Source organism: Arvicola amphibius, chromosome 4, assembly GCF_903992535.2.
Source record: "Arvicola amphibius chromosome 4, mArvAmp1.2, whole genome shotgun sequence".
NCBI classification, from domain to species: domain Eukaryota; kingdom Metazoa; phylum Chordata; class Mammalia; order Rodentia; family Cricetidae; genus Arvicola; species Arvicola amphibius.
Genome location: NC_052050.1, coordinates 39,321,568 through 39,346,652, shown reverse-complemented (window position 1 = coordinate 39,346,652; position 25,085 = coordinate 39,321,568). Strand labels below are relative to the sequence as shown.

General features: G+C 47.8%; 1 protein-coding gene across 1 annotated transcript in view; it reads right to left on the bottom strand.

Moving 5' to 3' along the window:
- Asic2 (acid sensing ion channel subunit 2) overlaps window positions 1-19,677 on the bottom strand; it is a 1,088,892-nt gene extending 1,069,215 nt beyond the window's left edge. Inside the window, exon 1 of the mRNA XM_038327507.1 lies at window positions 19,123-19,677. Within this exon, the coding sequence (XP_038183435.1) occupies window positions 19,123-19,677 (555 nt within the window). The remainder of the gene's footprint in view (window positions 1-19,122) is intronic.
- Between the last annotated feature and the right edge of the window lie 5,408 nt (window positions 19,678-25,085).

The following is a 25,085-nucleotide window of genomic DNA, read 5'->3' as shown; positions in this document are numbered from 1 at the left end:
TTGACATGGCTTACTCTCCTCATGCAATACTCCTTCTGACGCATGTACCAGACAACTGCCACACAATCACTCCAATGAGAAGTATTTGTTCATATATCCATATTCCTGTGAACATATGAGATGCCGCCAAATGTATGGGATACGCCCTATCCATCATGGGTGAATCAGGCCCTCAAAAAGAGAAAACGAATGAACACAACAATGAATGAATAACGGCAGGTTGTGACTGCTCACTGTAGGTGTATGCTTGCTCCCCCACAGAGGGGACCTAGGCCAGCATGTGCCTTTCGGTTGACAAGCATTTTCCTACCAAATAAACTGAGTTGTATTTTCCCGGGAAAGCAACTTTAAATTCACCCACTGAAAGCATCATTAGCCTTGGCCATTGTTAATTCCGTGCTTTCATTAGCATGCATGATAATTAGTGACCATATGCAGGCAGGGTAGAGGCAGGGGTGGAAAGGAGACTCTGTTTGGGGGCTATGCAGTAAAAAAAAATGCAAAGAAGAGTCACAGTGTTATGTTGAGGTTCCTGGGCAGAGCGGTGCCCATTCTCACTGGGTACCTTCCTCAACTCACTCCCTGTGTGAGTGACAGCCCACTTCACTCCTACCTTAGTCCCTTCAGGCTACATTAGTAAAATGCTGCACACTGAGTGACTTAAAAACAGGAGAAACATATTCTCATGGTTCTGAGGACTGAGAAGTTCAAGATCAAAGGGACGGCAGAGTCAGTGCTGGGTGGGGGTGCTTTCTAGCTGCACCCCTATGTGAAGTGGCAAGGGTCTCTCTTGGGCCTCCTTAAAAGGGCACTTACCCTACTACAGAGGGCACCACCACCAGGCTTAATTATTTTTCAAAGACTCTGCCTCCTAATACCACTATCACCTAGAGTTAATGTCTAACCACAGGAACCTGGAAGGGACTCATATCTTTGGATGCTCTTTGCACCAGAAACACTCGCATCCAGACTCAAAAGCAGTCAGTTATTGAATTATCAAATTACCAGGGAAAGCCAGGCTGGGAGCTGGAGAGTGTGGTAGTGCCCAGTTGTCTGTCGTCCTCCAGCCTGTCCTAGGTAAAGGCCTTCATGCAGCCCCTAGGGTGACAAAATGGGTAGGAGGACTAGGCAATTCTTTTTATCAACTGCACCGAGTCCTGAGAAATAAGAAGAGAGGGGTGAGAGCAGCATCCGCTGGGCACTGGGAGGACACAGTGCTGTGCTCTCAAACACGTGTGCACAGTGCTTTAAATCCTGTCAACATGTAATGAGGGCACACTAAGTTCCTCCCATTCAGTACCATTCACGGCGGCAATTGAGTTAGATAGATTTCACAAGGGGGAGCATCCTTTGCCACTTGCCTCTTCTGGTCCTTCCAAGGAGGCTTGCTGAATGAGTTTACCAGGGACACCGAAAAGTAACACAAGCATTGTACCATATCAGGGAGAGATACTTGGTGTGGGTGAGAGGATAGGAAGGGACAAGTTAAATTAGGGTCTTTGGGACAGGAAAATGGCTCAGCAGGTCAAGGCGCTTGCTGCCAAGCCTGAAAACCTGAGTTTGGTTCCTGGTCCCCACATGGTAAAAAGAGAGACTTGAATCCCTCAAGTTGTCCTCTGACCTCCACATGTGCACCGTTGCACACACACATTCTCACACATGCATGTATGTATACACACACAATAACAAATGCTATTTTATAAAATTAAAATTAGAATCTTTGTAGTTGACGAACTTAACACTTTCGGATCTGTCTTGGGCCATGTGTTCTGTGTGGTGACAGCCGTGCTCCACCGCCCTTACTGCCTTATCTTGTGCAGCCATGCCAGGTCCCTAAGGGGGATCCATGAGTGAGAGACAGAGAGCCCAGCTTTGGGATAGCATGGATTCTGTGGTTGCCATGGGTACAGCAAAGTGGTGCCCTAATGATCTCTCACTCTCCTACCACCCAAGCTCACTTCCCAGCCATTGTTCAACTCCCTCTAGTGCATACCTTCCCTCTTCTGTGCTGGGAAGGAGTCATCACCCCAAGACCAGCGACTCTGCCTCACGGAAACTGGTACTTCAAAGGGCAAGAAAAGGGTTTCTTTTGGAGCAGCTGTGTTCGATCCAGCTGATGAGGGGGAGCTCTCCCTTAGGAAAAAATGTCAGCTAATAAGAGTGGGAAGGACAGAATCGGAAATCACTATTTTGTAATCACCAATGTGAGCGTCGACTCTGGTTTCCGATATTAGAGCAAATGGACCGTGAACAGGAAGTCACGCAGAATCATCTCCCAGATGCAGAGAGATGGTGTGTGGATGGGTGACCCAGCAGTCTCTCCCTTAGATAGGTGATCAGCGCTTGCATGTCTAAGAGTGGGACAATCCCCTGAGGGACATGATTCCTGTCTGGTGGGGGTCACAAGTTTGTAGTGTTATTTGAGGTCCTCTCTTGCAATAAACATTTAACTGAATCCAGTTAAGTTCTGAAAACTAACTCCTTTGCTGGAAGACATCCAGAGCAAGGAGAAGCATGGCAAGTGACACTCCAAAGAAGAATCAGGCAGACTCAGGATGTGGAATAACTGGGTATAACAACTGGTCTGAAAGACAACATTATTTCATGGAGGACTCTCATTATTATTCACAACAATAAAAAGGTAAACAATTCAAGTGTATGTTAACTGACGGCTGGCAAAATAAGATGCAATGCAGTCTTCGAGTAGAATAATATTTAGTATTTAAAGGAAGTAATATACTGACACTAACTGCAACATAGATAATCCCAGGCAACATTCTATTGGATGGCAAATTTTTGTTGCAGAAAAAAAGATTAATATTTACCTGGGGCTAGAAGGATGGATTTGTAGAAAACTGAGGAAGCGAAGTGATTGTTGATGGATAAAGGGTCTCTTTGGGGGGTGCTCCTAAAGTTTACACCTTTATGAGGACTCTAATACCTGGGATTATATACTTTATATCACTGATTTAAAAATAAACAGCTGTATTAAGTGAGATATGAATAGCCTAGCTCTGCCACCTGGCTCCCAGGAACAGGAACACCCTAGACAGCCATGAACACACCTGGCTCCCAGCTCCTGGTTCTAAACAGCATCCCCTGCTGACCAGAGCCTGAATTTGCTGATAATGTCTAATCACAGAGTGAAGAATGAGAAAGATGAACCCAGACCAAGAGCTGGGCCAGAAACTCAATGTTCAGAGAACTCTGGGAAATGGCAGAAGGACACAGGGGTCAGTGGAAAGGGCTTTCAAAATATGAGGAAACATGTTTCCAAATAAGTAATTATGTAAACAGAGTGTGCCTGTGGATAAAATAGAAGTTTAAGAGTCTATGCTGAGCCAGGCAGTGGTGGCGCACGCCTTTAATCCCAGCACTCGGGAGGCAGAGGCAGGCGGATCTCTGAGTTTGAGGCCAGCCTGGTCTACAGAGCTAGTTCCAGGACAGGCTCTAGAAACTACAGGGAAACTCTGTCTCGATAAACCAAAAAAAAAAAAAAAGTCTATGCTGATAGAAAGAAATGAACAGAAAGGGAGGAAAAATCACTTTTATTTCAGAAAGCCAACTAACAAACACACATGGGGTGGTGGTACCAGAAGGCCAGCATCTGGTGGGGATCAACATAAAAATCCAGACAAGAAAAGTTGATAGAGGATGAAACAGGGAGGGGAAGAGAAGAAAATGAAGTTTTCTGTGTGTCGTGGCATCTCCTGATCCAAAGTTCACACTATCAGGTTTGGGACAAATCAAAGGTCTATGACCCCAGACAGGATGTAAAAGTACTCAGTCCCCTGAAATCTCAGCCCTAGATACCTAACCAGAGAGGCTGGGGGTGTTAATCAACACACAGCCGTGTGTCAGACCATGGCCTCACTTCCTAGTACCACAAATGAACAAAAGCGAATACAATCTTAACCTGGGGTCTAAGCCAGAGGAAACATCGAAGCACCCAAGCTAAAGATCACTACACAAAACCGGTGACCCTGAATTGCAAAACATGCTAAGGTCATGAAAATCTAGGTGACACAAGAAAGGCCTTTGACAGCTGGCTATGGTGAGGGTCCCAGAGGGGGATGTTTTAGCCATGAAGGGCTTGATTGCACCACCACTGAGACTCTTGGGTAAAAGGCAGGTGGCAATCCTCCATAGGAGTGTTGCGATGTTCATGATGGCAGGTGTTACAAGAGTTTGTAAAAGGAGGAAATACAAGGAGAAAAGAAATCATGTAACAGTTCCCCATTGAGAGTTTAAGAGCTATGTTACAACTGGACCCTCTGTAGCTTTTGGTTACTCAGTGTAAATTCCTGTGTTTGTTTACTGCTCAGCCTCCCTCACCCAGTGGAGAGCTCCTGGAATTCCCCCACACAGGGTATTATTCATTTCAGTTTCTCCTGAGCCTAGCACAATGCCCAGGACATCAGATGCTCCCTGAGCCAATGATTCAATGCATCAGGCAATGTACAGCTTTGAGATTGGTTGGGAGAGCCCTTGTACATCCTTATTATTGCTAATTTTTCCATAGATAAAGTTGTTATGTTTCTCTCTGAAAACCAAAGAGAATGTCTGCCTTGCAGTAGCAGACATGTGTCCTAAAGTGTCCTGCTTTATTGGGTCTAAGGAGTGACCTTCTTGCCTCTGTGCTCTGGGAAGAACAACGGCCCCTGTTTGTTTAATCCCGGCCCATTGTGGCAGCCTTGACTGCTCAGCTCTCACTCGTGATTCATGTGAATGTCACTTGACTCCCAGAGGTTTGCAGCCATAATTCAACATTTTGTTAATGGCCACTTAAAATGTCCCTGAAATAGCTAGCAGGCCCAGGGGACAGAAGGTGTTCTTCTAGAAACGCCATCCTTCCAGGAAGGCAGGAAGGCAGCCTTGGCCCAAACTTTGGAAGACACAGTTGCTTGTCCCCTCTGGAGTTATGTCTCTTCCATCAATTATCTGCCACCCTTTCTGAGAAAAGAGGGGTGGGCATCACTCGGGGCTGGGCTGTAAGGGAGAAAGTGAGAATCTGGAGGCCTTAAGTTCCATTATGGGTATGACGGTCAATACTAATCAACTTGACAGAACTCAAGAGTTCCTTGAAAGAGAGGCAATGCCTGTGGCCTGTAGGAGTTATCTTGATTATGTTCATTGAGGTGAGAAGACATGCCCACCATGGGTGGCACCATTCCCTGGCTGGCATCCTGATGGCACAAATGGAGGAAGAGAAGGGAGCAGCAGCAAGCACTCATTCACCCCTTGTCATGTGATGAGCTGTTTCAAGCTCCCATTGCCTTGATCTTCCTGCCAGAATGGGGCACACCCTTGAACTGTGAATGAAAATAAGCTCCTTCTCCCTGACACAGCTCTTGTCAGAATAGTTTATCACAGTCACAGTGTTACAAAAGAAACGAAGGCAGTGGGCATGCTAGATTCCCTACTGGACCATTTCTGCTCCAGAGAGAGGAGCTTCAACCACATGGCCAGGGACAGAAAGAGACCACAAGGGAACAAAGGCAAAACATCCCAAGAGAAACTCCCTGGATCAAAAAAAAATAGCAAAGAAGAGAGGGGAATGCACAGTTCTGTATTAGGAGGCAGAGTCTTTGTGTAGGTGGAGACGGCAAGCGAGAAAAGAGCAAGAAGAAACTCCTGCAGGTTAAGCTCAATTATGCCATAGCGTTCAGATAGTTTCATTCTTCACATACTCTAATTAAATCACTTGCCTAAGTTCACCCATGTAATATGCAATCATAACATTGAATCCTAAGGTTACTCAAATATTTTTATGAACTGTTAGTGTCACTCTAGGGCCTCTCTGCCATCTGAAAATATGGCCATTTGAACACACTCGGACTGGACATTTAAAATCAAGTCACTGCAGGAGAGGCAGAGGAACTGCTTGGCCTTCCCTGTGCAATCCTGGATAGGAAAGATCAAAAGCCCACACACAGAGCAGAGCAGGTGGAAGGTCAGAACCAACACAGGCCTGTGCCCAGCTCCCAGAACTCTGGGGCTTGTGATGTGCAAACATTACTACTCCAGGATTCCGTTCCTATCTTGCCCTGAAAGGGGGAAGTGCAGTCTGCAGAGTGGATGCATAGCTCCCAGCTGTGTTCCCGGGAACAGCACGAGAAGCCATACATCCACCTCACCTCTGGCGACCTACACATTCATCAGAGGAAAAGCTGGGCCTGGCTCCTTTCAGAAGCAGCATCTCCTGATTATGGATGTTTCTCTCTCTCTCTCTCTCTCTCTCTCTCTCTCTCTCTCTCTCTCTCTCTCTCTCTCTCTCTCTCTCTCTCTTTCTCTCTCTCTTTCGCTCAAGGCTGGAGTCAGAGCCAGACAATGGTCATGGAAAGCTGGGATGCTATCTTGCAAGCCCAAGCCCACACCTCTCATGGGGTCTCAGCCCCAGAACACTAAGGCTGCCTCAGTCTCCCCCATTAACCTACCCAAGAGCAAGGGGTGCTGTGAGAACCAGGTGGCTCACTGGGTGACTGAGCCCCGCAGCTGGGGCACCCCTCAGACTCTGTCCCTTCCTTGGCTTCAGTTCCAGCTACTTCCAATGCCAGATGCCGAAGCAAGGTGGACACTGGAAAGCAGAGAACTTTGAGTCTAAATTCTAAGTTCTTGGCCCCTGTTCTGAAGACCTGCTGGCGAGCCGTCTTGCCTTCACTCGCCGCGGCACAGAAAGCCAAGGAAGCCCAGTGCCTTTCCAGAGGAACCTCAGAAGCAGTCATGGAACATGAGTTCTGATCCTCCATGCTTCCTTCGGTCTGAGAGGCCTTCACCCTGTCATTGAACCTTTCTGAGCTTCGCCTGTATTCGGCTGTGAAACAGACACAGTGGGGGCGTCTTCCGTTGTTGGCGGAACTTGCTGTGAGGACCAAGCAGCAGCTCATGAGGCAGCGCTCCTTAACCTTTCTCCACTCTTGCCACCCTAGAATGTTTTGCCCAAGTCAAGATGCACAGGTATGAAAAAACAGGTACGCTCGTCAAACATTCATTCACAAATATGATAAGGAAATGAATTTTAAAACAATTATTTAAAGTCTAGAGAGATGGCTCAGTGGTTAAGAGTAACAACTGTTCTTCTAGAGGACCTAAGTTCAATTCCCACATACCTGCTCACAGCCATCTGTCAGTCCATTTCCAGGGGACCCAATGCCCACTCTTTCCTCCATGGTTACTACATGGATGTGGTACACCAACAGACATACATACAGGCAAACACTCATAATCATAAAAAAAGAAATATCAAGTTCTTGGTGTGCATGTAATTTTCCATTTGTTAAAAATGCATGGAAATTTGCATACTAATGAGATGTTTCCATTTGTTTATTTTTACAGATAGAGTTAAATCTTAACTGAATATTTGATATTGTGGGACACAGCACTTTCAACGTTTTTCAGAGTTGATGGATGATATTTTGACTTTATAATCATCAACACTGAGACTACTACTTTGCTGGAATGTGTAGCAAAACACAGCAGAAGTTTAAGGTCATTTCAGAAGTTGTTGGAAATCCCATCCTAATCCAAAGCCAAAATTCATTTAATGATTTTTTTTAATGAAACTCGAGTTAGCAATTCAAAACAGCAACTTTTAACATCAGACATTCTAACACAATGGAATCTAAAGATAGACGAATTTGACACTTACATGCTGAGGAATCACGGTAGGGAAATAGTAAGAGTCATGGCTTTCTATATTTAAACTATCGCATTTCTGTAAGAGCTGAGACTCCGTATATACAGTTCACGGTACAGTCTGGAATCCAAGCACGGGTATCTGGAGCAGAGTTCACTGGCTCTGCACAGCATGGTGGCGGTGTGCACAGGCTGTGCATGCTGAACCACGCCTGCACTGAAGCTGTGGAATGTAACACCAGCGACTACTTCCAGAACCCCCCCCCCCCCGTTTCGTTACACATTTTTTATTTGAAATTAAAGTTTGGTCATTGTACGTTCAGAGTCTTTTACTGTTACTCAACTGTTCATGACCCTCACGTATGTGAACCCATGTGGACCCATGATCCACAGTTTTGGACGCTGACTGAGGACTGGAGAGACTGGGGAGTTTATGACTTAGACACAATTCTTGGGTTTAGAGTGATAAAAAGTTCCTCAGCTCTAGGAGCTTGGAAGAAGGCTAGGCTGGCAAGGAGAACACCCGGCCCAGGAGCACAACCTGACACAACCAAGGTAAAGAAGCAAGCTAGATTCTTTCAGAGCATAGGGCATCTGGAGCGAGACTACTCAGCTCCCACTTCCACACATTTCTGTCTATGTACAGGACAGTTTTCTCTTCGTTTCTGCCCTCACGGAACAAACCTAACAGAGCCCTGTGTTCCATAGGGCTGCTGGGGAAACTAGATGAGCTTTGACTGCATCCACTGCTGACACAAGTGTCTGGAACACTCAGAAAGTACTAGTAGATTTTATAAGCTACACAGAGCTGGACCATTGGAGGGAATTCAGCTTTGGCATGGTCTACGTGTGTACATTAGCTTGTTTGTGTTCAACTGCAGCTGCGGGTAGGTGCCTGGCTTGTTCCCAGCCTCACTCCCCACCCTCTCTTGAGACCCTCCTAATGCTACATTGTCAATATGGATTTAAAAGCAAATCCTTCCGTCCCCGGATCTCCTGTCAGTATCACCCATTTATCTCAGGAATAATAAAATTAACAGCATCAGGCCTGAGGATGTGGCCCAGTTGGTAGAATACTTGCCTAGCATGCAGAACAGCCTGGGTCCCATTCCTAGCACCTCATATACGGGGACTGGTGCCACGCGTTTTTGTTTGTTTGTTTGTTTGTTTGTTTGTTTTTTTATCCCAACGCTTTGTAGGTAGAGGCAGGAGAACAATGAGTACAAGATCACAGTCAGATACACAGGAGCGGTAGAGGCTGCATGAGACCCAGTAAGCAAAATCATTAAAGCAGATATTCTGTACATAATATGAGCTAATATGAGCCTTATTTATTTCATCTGGTCACTATAAACATGCTTGTGAAGCGCCAGTATTGAGATGCTATTATTTAATAGACGAGGAAATAGAGGCCTGAAAGGGCTAAATAATTCATGCAAAGTCACATCTATATCTCTGAACACTCACATGCCTGACTCTGCCCACTGTTAATGTGACTAGAGGCAACAATACCCTGTTTTGCTGTTGTTTCAGGTGCCAGAGCCACTTGTCTCTCTGACACTTGCTGGTTGTCTGTCACCAGTGCCTGGGCAGGGCATTCTCCTTGTAGCCTAGTCTCCTTCCTGGATGCTAAGGCTGAGGATGTTTCTCAGTCCTAACCCCAGGATTGCACCTAAGCCAAAACCTTCCAAGTTGTCTCAGCCCTCACTGTGAAACTAGACCCAAACCTTCCTCAGTGGGGTTGGAACTAGCACCCAGAATCTATGACAAACTCCAAGACCTGCCTCTCAATACGCCCCACATACACATTTCGGAATGGCCAGACCATTAACTGCCACTACCGTGGCTGGCTTCCAGCACCCCACTCTTCCCGTGTTCTCCCTGGATGAATCCACTCTTTTATCTCGAAAGGCACCATTCTTCTTCCTGGCATCCATATCAGAGGTATTTAGCTTCAAAGCTTCATGGTACCGGGCAGTGGGTGGATCTGTAATTTGGCTTGCCAGTTGCACTCATCAGCACCCCTTTCCAATGCCCTCCATCAAAGGCTCTTACCCCCCAACCTCAGCTATCTATTCAGGAAAGAAAGAAATCAAACATTCTCCCAGTGGGAAGTAACATCAGAGGTCATTAATCTAATCCTTTACCGGACATCAATTCCTTCCTAGAGGTGATCCCTTAGCTTTGGTAGACCTAAGGGGCAGAGAAAGGGCAGAGTTAAGGTGCTCTAGATTCCCGGGATAAGTCTTTCCAATAAGGTGATAACCAGTTCTCTGAACTCCCACCCTCCATCCAGCAGCTCGAGCTCTGCCCCCTGGCCTCTCTCCGAGAAGGTCCTGTTTCCATTTTCTGTGATTGTTTTCTAAGTGTTTGGAGACAGCAATCACATTGCCCTTGAGTCACCAGCCTCCCATTTGAGCCTGAACAGTAAGAGTCCTTAGATACACTCCTCCATCACTCATGGCTTCTGTGATATATGAGTAGCATCACCCTGCTCAGCCTCCATAACTCACCACCTCCCACTTCATAGACGGGCTCAACCCACTGCCAGTATCAAAGGCGATAGCCTCCTCCTTGAAGCCAGGTGGAGGCACATTCAAGGAGATGCGTCAGGAAATGCTGGGAGGGGGCTCTCAAGGGGAACCATGGGATCTGGAAAATGATAACTTGGGGGCAAAGGAAGATGTGCACTAGAATAAAAACAGCTTACGGATAGACAGCAGCTGGCAGAGCAGAGACAGCTCGGCTCCGTAGGAAGGGCTGTTACTGGGAAAACCCTCCCCCGCCCCAAAGAGGAGCAAACCAGCAGAGCCTGGGACAGTGAAGCCCAACTCCAGAGATGCTTGGTTGAGGTCTGAATGATGGTTTTTGGAAACCATCATAAGTTCCATGTTGAAGACGCGGATCTCGAAAGCCTGAGATTTGGAGGATGCTTAGTGTGGGCATCTTCCTTTGTAAGCCATAGCTGAGATTAATCTCTATGTTACCAAACAAACGAAGGAGGACAAAGTAAGGGACACTTGGTTATAGGTTCCCTGGCAGAGCCAGAGATGAGGTCTTAAACAGGTGAATTACTGACAAGTATTCTCAGAAAAAAAAAAAACAAAAAACAAAAAAAACCCAAAAAACCCTGAAGTAGAGAGCAAAACAGGATGGGGAAAGGTGAAATTAAGCCTAGATGTTCAGCCTGACCCCACAGGAAGTGTAGAGGATGATTTACACCATTGGACTGCAGAGGGGCGAGATACCTGTGACTAGGCATTTTGTACTCTTCACATCATCACTGACCACAGTCTGCCCCCAGGTGGCGGGGAGGCTTATAGTAAGCCACCCAAAAAAAGGCACAGTGGTCTGCGCTATAATATGCTACTCTGCCTATAATAGCCTTCTAGGGAATCTCTGTGGACCACTTACACAAGATAATGCCAGTCCATACCTGTAAGACCCAGAGCAGATCCAGGTCCACACCTGCTGTGCTAGTAAGGAACAAAAACTTAGTTAGATGGAGGACCTAGAGTCAGACACACAGGCCTCCTGGATGGGATTCTGAGAGTATAGTTTGGTGCCCCCTCACTCCTACTACAGCCGCCCTGTGCACCTGTGTGCTTCTGCTTTTACTGCATAGATTTAAATAAAAGCAAACCAATCAATAGCTAAGCGCACTAGGTTGAAAAGTAACATCAGGGTCCCCCCCCCCCAGTCTCGGTGTAAGGGGGGGTTTTAGTTTTAGTAAAACAAACGCAGGACAAGGAGTTGTCCCTGGAAAGCACCTAGTTCAGCCCACTCATTCTACTTATGGGGAACGTGGGGCTCACAGAGGCTCATTATCCATCAGTGGTGGTCAAATACATTCTTTCTCTGCTGCATGCTTAATTTCTCCCAGCACTCATTTCAACAACCATTGAGTAAACCTTCACAGAGTATGCCTAAAGCCCTAGAAAAGGAAATGCTATGGGAAGGAAAGGTACTTTAGTATCAGAGAATAATGCCTTAGGGGATGTCCCTTGGCAAAGCCTGTCTTCGTACATGGGTTTCTCCCAGAGATTTCAGATTTACCACATAGTCAGTGTGGTGTATGTCTGCTTGTTGGCCGCAGCTGCTGTCTGGCTACCAGAAACCAAGCCTATAAGGGTTAGTTTGAAGAGAAATGCATGGAAGGGTGTGATATATGAAACTTCAAATTTGCAGGAGCCACACAGCCCGCTAGTTCCAGGTTATTTATGATAGAGCACAGGTCAGATGTCCTGACTGCCCACATTTGATATTTCAACCTGACTCCTTCAACCACGAGCATACAAATTGAGAAAACACAAAGCCAGACTTGAGCATCAGGCTTTCGGTCCTTTGAAAGGAATGAGAAGCTTGCTGCCTGGAAGCGTGAACTGCTCTAAGAAGCTCCGCCTCCAGCGGCAAGCTTGATGCTAAAAGCTACCAATTTGTTCTTTGAGGAAGTGGGTTTTGGATATGGGGTGGTGGTAGTGGGGGAGGATCCTATCTCAGCTCCTCCTATGGAGATTAGCAGCAAAGTAGATTTGGTTTATAAAAAGTATTTTAGAACTTGAGTCTTTATTGAGGAAAAGATTTTCTGTAGAACTAGAAGACAGGAATGTTTTCTAAGCAAACAAGCTCTTTGCTAGTGTGCATGTTCTCTCTTTCATATGTGTTTGTGTGTTGTGTATCCATGCATGCATATGTGTTTGCGTGTATATTTGTGTATGTGTGTGCAGGTGTGCTTGTACACAGATGTGAATGCATATGGAGGCCAATATGTTGGGAGCTTTTCGTTATCTTTCTACATCTTATTTATTGAGTCAGGATCTTACAATTGAGCCCAGAGCTCACAATAAGACTAGTTGAGTTGGTCAATTTGCTCTAGAGATTCTCTGCTAGTCTACTGGGTGCTAGGATTACAAAACAGGCCCCCATGTCCACCTGGGTTTTTCTGTAGATTCTAGAGATTTGAACTTGAGTCCTCACATTTACAGGGCAGGAGCCCAGACTCCTCTTTTATCAACAGCTCTGAAGATAGAAAAATTCCCAAGGAAGGAGGCAGAGATCTACACATCCGCCCAGCAAGTTACTGGGCATTAGATCAGAGCTGTGCAGCTTTTCTCTCCAAGGCATCCGTATGAGTCACCCTAACAGCTCAAATCACAGCCTTATCCCATCGGCACAACAGAAAAGATGCAACATGCCCCCAGAGCTTTACCTCCAGACAGTCCACAATCTACCAATCTCCAAACCGGAAAGCTAGAACCGGAGGTGGGCATCACAGAAACCTCATGGCCAGCACAGCCCAGCTTGCTCTCCAGGGCACGCCAAAGGCTCACAGGTGCTAAGCCTCCTAGGGATATGTGAGATCATCTAATTTGCATTATTGCTACGTTAGATCATTTTGATGTAAAGTCCAGACTGCACAGGTGGCAGAGACCCAGGGCTTACACCTGTGGGCTGAGGCCTGCAGTGCAGACAGCTGTATAAGGGCAGCGTAACTGGGCCTCACTGAGGATCAGGGTGGGTTTCATTCAGGAACTCTGACTCGGTGTGCAAGAAGAGGTCTCCAGTCTAGGCCAGCAAACATTTAGTAACAGTGGGACCAAGATAGCACGCCATAAAATGCATGATAATAGCAATACATTGCCATCAAAGGAGAGTAATTGAAGTTCACCGTGACATTAAAATATAGGACACTGACATTGATTGGGCACATATCACACAGTACACGTTGTACCATATCCACAGAAGCTGTGATACCAGCCCAGAGAAACACACATTCATACAAATCATGTGGCTGAAAGGAAATATCCTCAAAAATACTAGAACATTGCAAGTGGTAATTTCTATTCCTTCCTCCCCCTTATTTCTCTTGATTGTCAATTTTTCTTCAGTGGCTGTGGATTGTTTTTAAAACCATGGAGAATAAGAGTAATAATAAGTACTCACTCCATCAGTTCAAACAAAATTCCAGATACATGTATGGAAGAGAGGGGCTGAAAGATGTGTATTCTAGTCCACATTAGCCTTTCGTCTGCGGCTGTCTGCCTACTGAATACAGACTTGAAGGATACATTTTGCGAGATGCCTGCTAAGAAGCCGTGGGTCTTCAGAATGTGTAGATGAATGAAAACACCGAGCGGAAGAGTTGTCACATGTAGCCAAGATTGGCCTCGAAGTCAATGTGTATTTGAGGATGACCTACAACTCCTGATCATTCTACTTTTTTTAAATGTGTATTAGTGTTTTACCTGGATGTGTGCTTGTATACCACTACATGTGTGCCTGGTACCCATGGAGGCCGGATGAATCCATCAGATCCTCTGGAGACACCATGCAGCTGCTAGAAATAGAACCTGGGTCCTCTGGAAGATCATCCAGTGCTCTAAGCCAGTGAACCATCTCTCTAGCTCCATGTGTGGAATCTCTTAAAGAGACAAAATTCAAAGACACCAAGCAAGATGATGACGACCAGAGGCTGGAATGGTCAAGTAGGAAGACTGGAGATCAAAGGACATGGCATTCCAGGAGAAGTAAGTTCAAGATACTTACTGACGCTGTGGATACAGTTAATAACACTATGCCATATACTTGAAAGTAAGAGAGATTTTAGATTTCATGTGTTCTCAACCTACATACACACACCGATACAGAAGATAAATATGCAAGGTAATGCATGTACTAAGTTGCTTAATAAAACTATTTAGACATGTAAATAATATATACATGAATACATAGCATCATGTTCACATCATAGCATCTACATTTTTAATCAAATTGAAAACAAATTTAAAAGCTATCAGTGATTTAAAAGCTTAGGAATTGAATTCATTTATCTCCAAGGTCCCTTTTAGCATCAACACTTCATGCTTCTCCCAGAAGGAAAGCATCATGCCGTGTCTGTACCAAGGCAGGTAGAGTATGTGATTCTTAGAACGAAGATGAGGAAGGGGGAAATTAGATGGTGGCACTGTGGAGGGAGAAGGCCGCAGTTACGTCCAAACTGGATTCTGAAGGTAACACAGCATTGAAAGATACAACCAGGTAGAGTACAAAAGATATAGAGTAAGGAGGGCCCACAAACAGGGACTATGGGTAAATTCAGGTATAGATAGCAGCTAAACCAGTGAGGATATGCCTGGTATTGGCGGGATTGTGAGACCCTTTACTTGACACAATATTTGCAGAATCTGTTCTGAGACTAGCCCCAGGCTGACTGGGGTAGAGGTGGGCTGTGATTGTACAGACTTGGTCTCCTTGGATTGTTGGTGTGCCATAGGCCCTGTTTGATAGACAAAGGGATAACCATACAGATCAAAACATGGAGCACAGCAAGCAAAGCTACTCTACACGTGGTCCAGAGCAAACTCCACCAAAGCCAGGGTGTGCTTCCTGGAGGCAAAACATGGAAGCCCAGCCAGTGCGTATGAGACAAGTTCAGGGTACCAAGCAAGAAGAGGAGCCCTGGAAACAGAGACAACACAGCAGGTGCCTGTGCTCTGACGCCGCTGTAGAGTGAGTTCTGAGATCCAGACTCCAGCTCAAGTTCAGCTAGCAGTCCCTGCGGGTCCCATGCGGAGCAAGCTCCACCTCCAGCTGAGTCTTGGGAGTTACCGGTCCTACTTCAGAGATGGGAAAACTAGAGCTAAGCAAACTAATGCTAGAGTTCCCACCACCACAGAGTTAGACGTCTAGCTCAGATTGTTTCTCAAAGCCCACACCCCCTCGTGCATATTTCTGTGTAGTGAAGTATGATTAGACTAGGTTGGTTAGAGACCTATGTGGCCTCGTCAAAGAATCCTAAAGACGCAACCTTCCTCAGCCTCCACCACCACCATTTCTACAATGTTGCATGGCTGTAGGGTAGTAAGATCCATTCAGTAGGGGAAAGAAAGCCAAGCCTTTCCTGAGAAATCTCACATTGAAAACATAAATAATACCTCCCAATGATGGACAGGTTAAGTGTGAAAAGGGATCGGTCATTCCCATTCCTGGACCTGAACACAGGTGAACCCCAATGTGACTAAGCAAAGAGAAGACATAAGGCCCTGCTGCATGCTAATCGAAAATGATGGGCATTCGCCCGGCAGCTGTAGTCAGATCCAGGCTCTGACAGGACATCCTCCACTTGAGCAGCTCCCTCTCTGGAGGATAAGTTTCCACCACAGAAAGGAGTGGCCCTCCCACCTCCCTGCCCTCGTCGTTGCAGCAATTCCTCATCCATCTGACTCCTGAAAACAGTGGGGGCAGGCGGGACAACAAAAGCCCTGTTACAAACACCGCTAAGAACCCCAGCCCACGGGTATGCAGCTGGCAAAACTACGACTTCCTCATACGCTTTTTCTTCCAACAATACTATGGGTTAGATGGCCAAGGTTAGGTGAGTGCGTGCCCATCTAGAGAGCATGCAAGGGAACAAAGAAACAAGGATGGTGCAGGGCTTCAAACCCATGCCTACCACATTGGCCTTGGACTCAGATCACAGAGTCACAACCCCCATCAACTACCACATCGTCCCCTTTCTACTCTGGGTCACTGGGGCCACCTCCTCTGCGTAGAAGACCCAGAATCAAATCTTTCTTATGGTTTACCATTAAGAAAATCCACAGACCTCTCTAAAGTCAGACTGTTCCAGGGAGAGGGCTCAGGGTTTATCTGCATAGCCAGGGAGCATGCCTGCTTACTTGGCACTCAGCATTCCACACCTGGCTTCCTGGGGACTTTGAGTCTCCACGAACAACCTTCTCTCACTCTGCTAGAATCACAGCTCATTCACTAATTAAAGGGTATTACACACTTCATTGCACACCAGCTAAGAACTTGGAATAAGGGAGCATGTGCTACAGCATTTGCCCTGGAGATGATGCTCTGGGCTTTATAGAAAAATCAAATTCAGAAAAAGAGCATCCCCAACACTTAAATTCTCTAATAAGTCGGGCATGGTGCTTAGAGAAAGAAGTCACCCAGTGTGTCACAACCCCCAGCAGTACTTGTAAGAAAGCCCACTGGAGAGGGGTGGCCTTCCCAGAATGAGAGAGGGGACTGGGGAACAGGCTTCTCCAACAGCTAACTAAGTAGGCTCACTGCTGATGTGGGAGCCCCAGAAAAGCTTGCCTATACCCAAGTTCCAAAGAGCACAAAGGTGTGTCAGAGGGGTCTTGAACATGTTCCCCCTAACATATTACCCCCAACAGAGACTGGCATAGGTGCCCATTGTCACCCATTGGTGAAGACCAGCTTCCGATCAAACACCTAGCATGGGTGCCATTCTGACATCCCTGAGCAGGCAGAAGAGAACACCAACGGGCTCCCTCTCTTCAGCGCTTAGAGATGTTATACACGAGGAGGGGGGCAATCCAAAGATGGGCACTCAAACAGAAGAGTCAAGGATTTGCTGAGACTGACAGTTAATGTATGCCACTAACCAGGGAGTCACCTTGTCTGCAGGCAGCTTCAATGTTTCAGAGGGTCAGGAGCTTAGGTAAGGATTTAAGACCTGACTTTGGGTGGCTTGGGATACCAGCAATTCAAATGATGGGCCAAATACAAACAAGCAGCCTGAGATTCTAAACAGAACTTGGGCATGAGCATAGCTACCAGTCAGCCATGCCATCATGAGGATGCTTTTGAGAATGCTTAAAGACTCATCCCAGGGTCTGCTGCCCAGGACAGCTTCCCTGAGGCACCCTGCATCTGTTGTCTATGGGTACCATGTGTGTGCAGGCAGACAGAGGAAGAGCTGAATGCACGTTCAAGCTTCACAGTACAGCAATGAGACTGAGCGTTGCCAGGCACTAGAAAGCATGGGCTGGAACACAGTGATGGTTTCAGCCTCCAAGAATGAGGCATTTTCCCCATCCCTCCCCAAGGCCCCTCAGACATCATTTGTGCATGACATATTTTAGGATCCTCTTTGCTCCTTTAAGAAGGGCTGGCCGCTTCCTTCTCCGACTCAGACAGGCTTCATCTTTAGCAAACGCTGCTGTCAGTTTGGCTGTGCTCTTCCTTGGAATGTTTAAAAGGGATAATAATACAAAACGGCTCCCCCAGGAAACAGCTCTAGCACACAGGCTGTGAGAAGCAATGCCCCTGGCACTCTGGGCGCTTCCAGAATGAGAGACAGCCAACAGCAAGTGCAGAGGCTGAAGGCAGAGCAGGGCTGGAACATAAAGAGAACCTCAGAGCAAGAGGCAGGTGACTCTGCAAGGGGGTGGGAAGGGCTGCACTATGGGAAAGGGAGGGAATGTCTTAATGAGGCAGAGCACCCCAGACAAACGCTGACGACACAGTCCAGTTCCCTTGATGACGGCTGTGCTTGCCATCCTTAACTTGTCACTGCATTTTGGCTCAAGACTCCTTCCCCTGCCCCAGGAAGCTGTAGGGGAAAGCAGACATGCTGGGCTGCAGGAGGACCCCACAGTTCCTGATCCCCCAGACTTGCCTGGCAGTGTGAAAGAGTTGGCAGCTACTGTCTGACCTGTTACACCAAGTTATGCCTATCAGCCCACAAATTGGGCTAAGGACTCTAAGGGTGACAGATCTATCTTTCCCTCTCAGTCCCCTCTGGCAAACTCATCCAGAACGTGAGCCACATCCTCTTTTCTCAGCTCCACACTCCCCTTCCAGACTTTCCAATCCCACAGCTGCTCGCCCCCCTCCCCACACTCTCCTCCGGCACCCACGTTGGGAAGCAATTGTACACAGAGAAAACGAGCCTTCGTGTTTCAAGCTCAGGCTCCCAGACAGACAAGCCAGTCTCCGGGACCTCCTCGCCGCATCTGTCATCTCTGCCCACCCTCTATAGGAACCTCTACCCTGACTGGCCTCTCTGCCCCAGCACCATGGACAGCTCACGGCTTTGCCCTGCCTGCAGGAGGACCAGATGGACCCTCTGGGAGTCCTCTCCTCTCCACACAATTCAGGCAAGGAAAGGACGGAGAGAGCCTTCCACACCTCTGCAGCATCACCTGCTTAGTGAGCTCCCACAGCCACGGGAGTCATTCAGGCTGTCTGGGGCCCCACACCCCCTCCTGTGACAGCTTTAGCTCCAGCCCAGCCCACAGGATGCAGAGCCTGATGCCACTTCCGAGCATAGAGAGAGAAGGAGAAAGGGAGAGGGGATAGAGAAAGAGAGAGGAGAGGATGCCGTCTCACCAATGACAAGCTGTTCCCGTCACACGGCTCGGACATCAAGCACCCTGGACAATGGACAGTCCAGGCCTTTTTCCTCTGACTGGGAGTAAGCCCAACTCAGCACATCCCAACAGCAAGCCCCCTGTAGGTCTCCAATCTGAAAGGACCGCAGTACTCACCTGGCAGGTAACCTTATCTACAAACAGATCCAACAACCTCTCACCAACTACCCTTTGGCCTTCAGCTGGGTCTCTGGCCTCTCTCCTGCACGGCAGAGACCCCAAGTCAGACAGAAGGCCACCGGCGCGCCACTTCTACCGAAGAGTAAGCACAAGAACGAACTGAAAACCAAGTACTCACGGTAGTGAAGTCTTGATGTCCACACTCCTGCCCCTTGAACTTGCAATAGAGCATCATATCCTTCAGGTCGTGGCCTACCCGGTGCAGGAACTCCAGCATGCTGAACTGCTTGGGTTTGTAGTGTTTGAAGTTGGCCTTCTGTCTCAGGGCCTCCAGAACTGTGGGGTCCGCCAGATGCGGGTCAGGAATCTGCAAGTTGACATCCAGTAGGGCCAGCAACTCTCCAGCGTGGTACAGATCATTGGTGGTAAGCCTGGAGAACCGGAAGCCATTGAGGTTGCAGAGGGTCACAGCTGGGAAGACCAGGCTCTGAGCCACCACCTCATCCACCTTGGTAACGTGCTGATAGGAGAAGTAGTAGGACACCCGCTCAGAGCTTTCAACCAGCAGCAGGCCCAGGGAACCCACGAAGGCCACTGCCCAAAGCACACGCCGGATGGTCAGCGGCCCATACACGAAGATGTGGCGGATGCCATGGAGAGTGGAGGTGTTGGCAAAGATCTGGATGCTGGAAGGTTGCAGGCTGCCCTCGCTGGGGCTCTCCTTCAGGTCCATCGGGACCCTGTGCAGTTCCGCAACTGGCTTCAGGTTGATCAAATCTCAGGGAAGAGTTCCCAGTCCTCTGAATTCTGCTTAAACCTTGGCGTTCAAGGCAGAGATTGCCTGGCAAGCATCAGGCTAGACACTGGGAGTTTATCCTGAGAGCCTGGCCGCACGCTGACAGGGGTGAGTGTTTATATAAAACCCATTCAAACTCTAGCTCCTGATTTTTTCCAGGCGATAAGGAGGGCTGGTTTTATTTAGGGAGACACCAAGGTGATGTGGAAGGGATGTGGGTGGGAAGGGAGCGCTTAGCCAATGGAAATAAAGTCCTCCCCCCTACACACGCCACTAGAGACAAGATTAAAAGCGAGAGCGAGGGAGAAAATGCTTAAAACAAGTCGCTGAGCAGCTCGGAGCCTGTTAACCAGCGCATAATGCCCCGTGTTAAGCATGGGGGGAATGTCAGCACAGCCACGCTGATGCAGTGCGGTGGGGCGCCGCGGTGCAGCTTCCTAGCAGCCTACACGCTTAGCTTCTTCCTGGGGGATGGATGTCTGGGACCCTGGCCGCGGCTTCTCGCTGCCGGCTTCCATCCCTCCTTCTCTCCTCCTTTTCCGGCCCCCTTTTGGGGACAGAATTCCAATTGAGGGCCGCGGCTGCTGCTCGGGAGAGGACGCTGCGCTCCGCCTCCAACAGGAGAAGCAGGGATGCGGGGGCTTCTGTGGGCTCCGTGCTCCCAGCCTCCGGAGGGGAGAGGGAGACCCGTGAGCGCAGAGTGAGCTTGTTCCCTTGGCCTGCCTCCCCGGAGGCTACTAGGGGATGGAAGGCTTGTGCGGGAAGCAAGGGGCTGGGGATATGGAGAAAGTTTTTAGCCTTTTCTTTTTCTTTTCTTTTCTTCTTTTTTTAAGGAGCTGCTGGGTCTTCTACTCCAGGTAGGAAGCCATTCCCAGAGGAAAGAATACTTGACTCCCTTCCCCCATGAATGGCAGAAAAGTGGATACTTAACTGCGTGTGTGGCGTGTGAGAGGCTGCCAAGGTTTCTTCATATCAATGTGAGTTCCGAGGTCATATCCACGGGAAACCCCACGGGAGAGATGCTGAAAACGAAGGGAGTGATTTAAAACCACAGGGTCTCTGCGGCAGGTTGGAGGGGAGATACTCCAGAAGAGCTGAGAGAAGCTCTTCTAGAGACTGAAAGATCAGTATGCCTCTGGTAGCCCCTGTGGAAAAGCAACAAGTACCCCCACCCCCTTATGGCTGTCAGGACTTTTTGTGTTTAACAAAGGAAGACAGCAGGGTGCCAGGTAGGACTGGCTACATTCCATTCTGTTTGAGAGGAGTGTGTGTGTGTGTGTGTGTGTGTGTGTGTGTGTGTGTGTGTGTGTGTGTGTGTGTGTTCTATCCCAGGGTTTGCCAGATGGAATCACAGCTGGAGCAGTAGGTGAGAGAGAATGGGCTCTCAGCCTCCTACCTCCTGCTTCCTGAAAATCCCTTGTAAGTCAGACCCCTGCTGACTGAAGGTGTGGCTGCCTGCCTGCCCCTTGCCAGGGATCAAGCGGCTGGCCTCTGTGGAATCAGGGATAAATTCTCATCAGGGTGAAAGGAATTGAAAGTTAGAGTAGCCAACTGAGTCACTCAGCCAAGCTGGGATAGAGCCACATGGAGGCAAGTGTCTTGGAGAGCCAAGCCGGTGTCTCCAGGGCATGCTAGGCTTAAGAAGGTGGAGAAAGGGGCAGATTAGCTCATGTTCTTTTAGGCTGATGGCCAGTCTGCAATGTCCTCCTGTCCCATCTGGTCTCCTGCTAAGCCAGACCCGTGGAGATAGTTCCCAGAAAGTACTCTGAGGTGACACATGGGGCATGGCCTTGCCTTGGCGGTTTATCAATCAGGATGGCATGACCAGTAGCAAATGACAAAGACAGAGGGGCCTTATGCCTTTGCTAGCCCAGAGTCCTGGCCTCACCAGGACACAGGCTTGTAAACCAGAAGGACCAAAACCAGTCCAAATTTTCCATGCCCCAGGACCTGTGTGAGATGCTGTATTGGCCCACATACCCCTCTCAACTATCTTGGCAGGAGAACGTTCTGGATTTTATTCTCATCCTACTGAAGAGGGAACGCAGACCTGCAACAAGGACCTGGCTGCAACCAAATCACACAGTGAGATGGGAGCTGAGAATTCAGCCTGGGTATCTTCACCTCTGAAACAGGCTTTAAAAAGCAGATCTCAGTGTCTCCCATCTGAAATTTAGGAAGGGATTCGCCACGTTCTCTTTCTGTGTCTTATTCCCTCACATGTGTGAATCCTTTCCCTGCCTTCTCTGGGTCAAATGATACCCATGCTGCCCTTTGGTCACAGTCAGAGGTTCTTATAAAGAAGACTCGCTGATTCTTCTCACCAACCTTGGACTCATCAGTCTAATTAGTAAGTGTGTTCCCCTTTAACTCCATTCCAGATGCTGTGTTGGTTTGGAGAAAACAAGATGAATGAAATACATGTCCTACTATTGATACCTCAAGGCTCTAGGGATGCGAAGGCAGCAACAGGCAAACGGGTCTCCCTGTCACAGTTCTGATGGCATACTCCTAATCTCAGCTGTGCCCAGCTGGAAACCGTATACTATAATTTCTGCTACATTCTGCCCCCTAGCCTCCAACCATTGCCTATGCTATGCTCTGTCAACCCCTTCTTTTCCTGGAGTCAGTATCCTTCTGTCCGGACATGCTTCCTTCTCATGTGTGCAGAGATGGGTCCTAGAGTAGATCTCATTACTGTTCCTCCACATAAACCCATTCACCACTCCTTCTCCTCCATATTGGATTGGAGGCTCACAAGCATGGCACGGCAGGGCGCTGTGGTGCAGCCCCACACACCTCAGATTGCATCTCCCATCTGCTCTGCCACCTTCTGCACTGTGACCTCTTAGAGAAAGTGCCTAAATGTTTCTGAACTTTCAGTTCCCTCCTAAGCAATGGTGGCGCTTTGGAATGGCAACAGAAAGGAGAAAAAGTTATGAAGCGTTTGTACAATTTAGACACCTAGCAATTAACGCTCTTGATGAATGCTGGGAGAAGGTGCTCTGTTGACGCTAGTGTTCTCTTCCAGGCGGCTGGGGAACCGTTTAAAGCTCTCAAAGATGTGATTTGCTTCAGGCACTGCAGATCTGAAAGGCCAAGGTCAAACACAACTTTACCTTCTCTTCTGCTTCCTGTCTACAGCCCAAAGATGACCTTGGGGGTCTTCTTGACTGTTGCAAACACTCGAGGCACTTTAGGGTGGGTGGGGGAACCAGAGGATAAAGACCCTAAAGATGGCTTTCATTGTAAGTCACCGGGCTCTGTCTCATGGATTTGTCAAACGCCAAGAGCACCATTGGACCCACTTCGCAGAAGAACCTGAAGACAAAAAGAAAAGCTACATGGCTCATGGTACCCACCGCTGAAAACTAGAACAGCCAACAGTCAAACTCTCGAAAGTCTGAGCTGGAAGATGCAGTCCACAGACCTGCATCTGACACCAGTGCAGACCATCATGGTGCTAGCTCTGACCAAAGGGTCAGAGATGGACAGTGTTTCTCAAGAGATACCACTGTACCATTCTCTGTAATAGCTCTGCACGATGGTTAAGAAAATGTTCCTGCATAGCTCTTCTTAAGGGCCCTCTTTAGCTGGTAAGAATCTCTTGCAATTAATACTGTAGTTTACACACAAACATGAGATATTGTCTGATTCATAAAAATGTTTTTGTGGCATTCAGTTGGTTAAACATTTGTAACAACCGTCAGATTCCCAGTACCTTCAACTTGGCTCTGGGGCACATGCAGAGGGCACAGACATCAGATTCAGAGTGGGTCTACTTGGCCCAGTTTTTTAGTGGCTGCCCTAATTGTGTATAATTATGGTCTTTTTGTGCACTGCACAACTAAACATTAAAAAATTTTTAAAATTTCCAGATAAATTCATGTGAAATATAGCCAATTTAATCCCCTATTAGCCCATGTGCCCAGAGTTTTGCTACAGCAAATCTATTTATTTGCTTAAGAACAAATAAATGGATGTATTTATGAACTTCTCTCTGTTTTTGCTCTGAGGTGCCAGGAGGCGGGGTGGGGGGGCTTTCTTCTGACTTTGGGGACCCTAGGGCCTGCCCTAAATGTGACTTCCCAGAGGCCCCAGGGCAGAGTACAGTCTCTTCTGGCCTCTAAAGAGAATGGCAGGCAGAGTTAGACAGGGTGGGTCCTATCATCAGCCCCAAAGCTAATTTGCTACTTAACATGTACTAGATACTGGCTGCTACTGCCATTACCCTTAATTAGAAAAGAATGCATTCTTTTCCAACATGCAGATGGAATTATTTCAGACTCCCCTGGCTTCCTTCTTCTCCTGGATCCTCATTGCTGTGAGAAAGGTTAACCCAAGCGTGGCCCTGCTGCAGACCGGTTTTCTAAGTACATGGCCCTTACAGCAATGAGTCTCATTTCTTTCCTTTCTTCTGCAAAGAATTTTTAGCAACAATTCCCTATGATGGACATATGAAGGGGAATGAGGCAAAGTGGTGCATTTAATGAGTCCCTTATTTATTTATTCATTCATTTTTATGTGTATGGATGGTTTGCCTGTTTGTATGTCTGTGCATTGTGTGCATATCTAGTGTTCTTGGAAGCAAGAAGGCATCAGATCCCCTAGGACTGGAGTTACAGACAGCTGTGGACCACCCTGTGGATGCTGGGAATTGAATCTGGGTCTTCTGGAGGAGCAGCCAATGTTCTTAATGGATAAGGCATTTCTGCAGCTCCTAAAGAGTTATTTCTTAAAATTTTGCCTATTGTTGCTTATTCTCCAGGTAAAACTACAGAAGCTTGTTTGCAAGAGTGGACACATGGGACTCGGCTGCAAATCAGCTGATCCTGGGGTTGGCTTGCTGTGTGGCCTTCAGGAACTCATAGAACATCTCTGTGTTATTTGTGCTAACTCATTCTTGGAGTTTCCTGTTGCTGGTCCTGCTGCTGCCACAATTTGACACTGGCCTTGACCAAGCCATAAATGCTCAGTTAATGGGATAAAAATGAGCTGAAATCTGGGATTCTGGTCATTAACCCCATGTCCCTATCTACTGGAGTAAGATGAGGGCAGGGGCGGGGCACTGAGGATCACCTGGTACTTGTCAGACAGATTCCTGCCATCTTCTCTTCCCAGGCTACTTCCATGAGGGTCTGTGGGACTGAGGCCCTGTGAGGCTGGCTGCCTGCGTACGTGGTAAAAGGCAGCTTAAGACCTCACCCCAGACCTGCTGTACTGGGCCCGATAGAGGCTCTTCCTATTTGCCATCCCTGCTGAACTGCTCTGTGACATTTCAAGCTGCATTTCCCTCTGCCTGGAAGGAGCCTGCCAGCCTTTTTCCTCTCTACCACCTCCCAGAG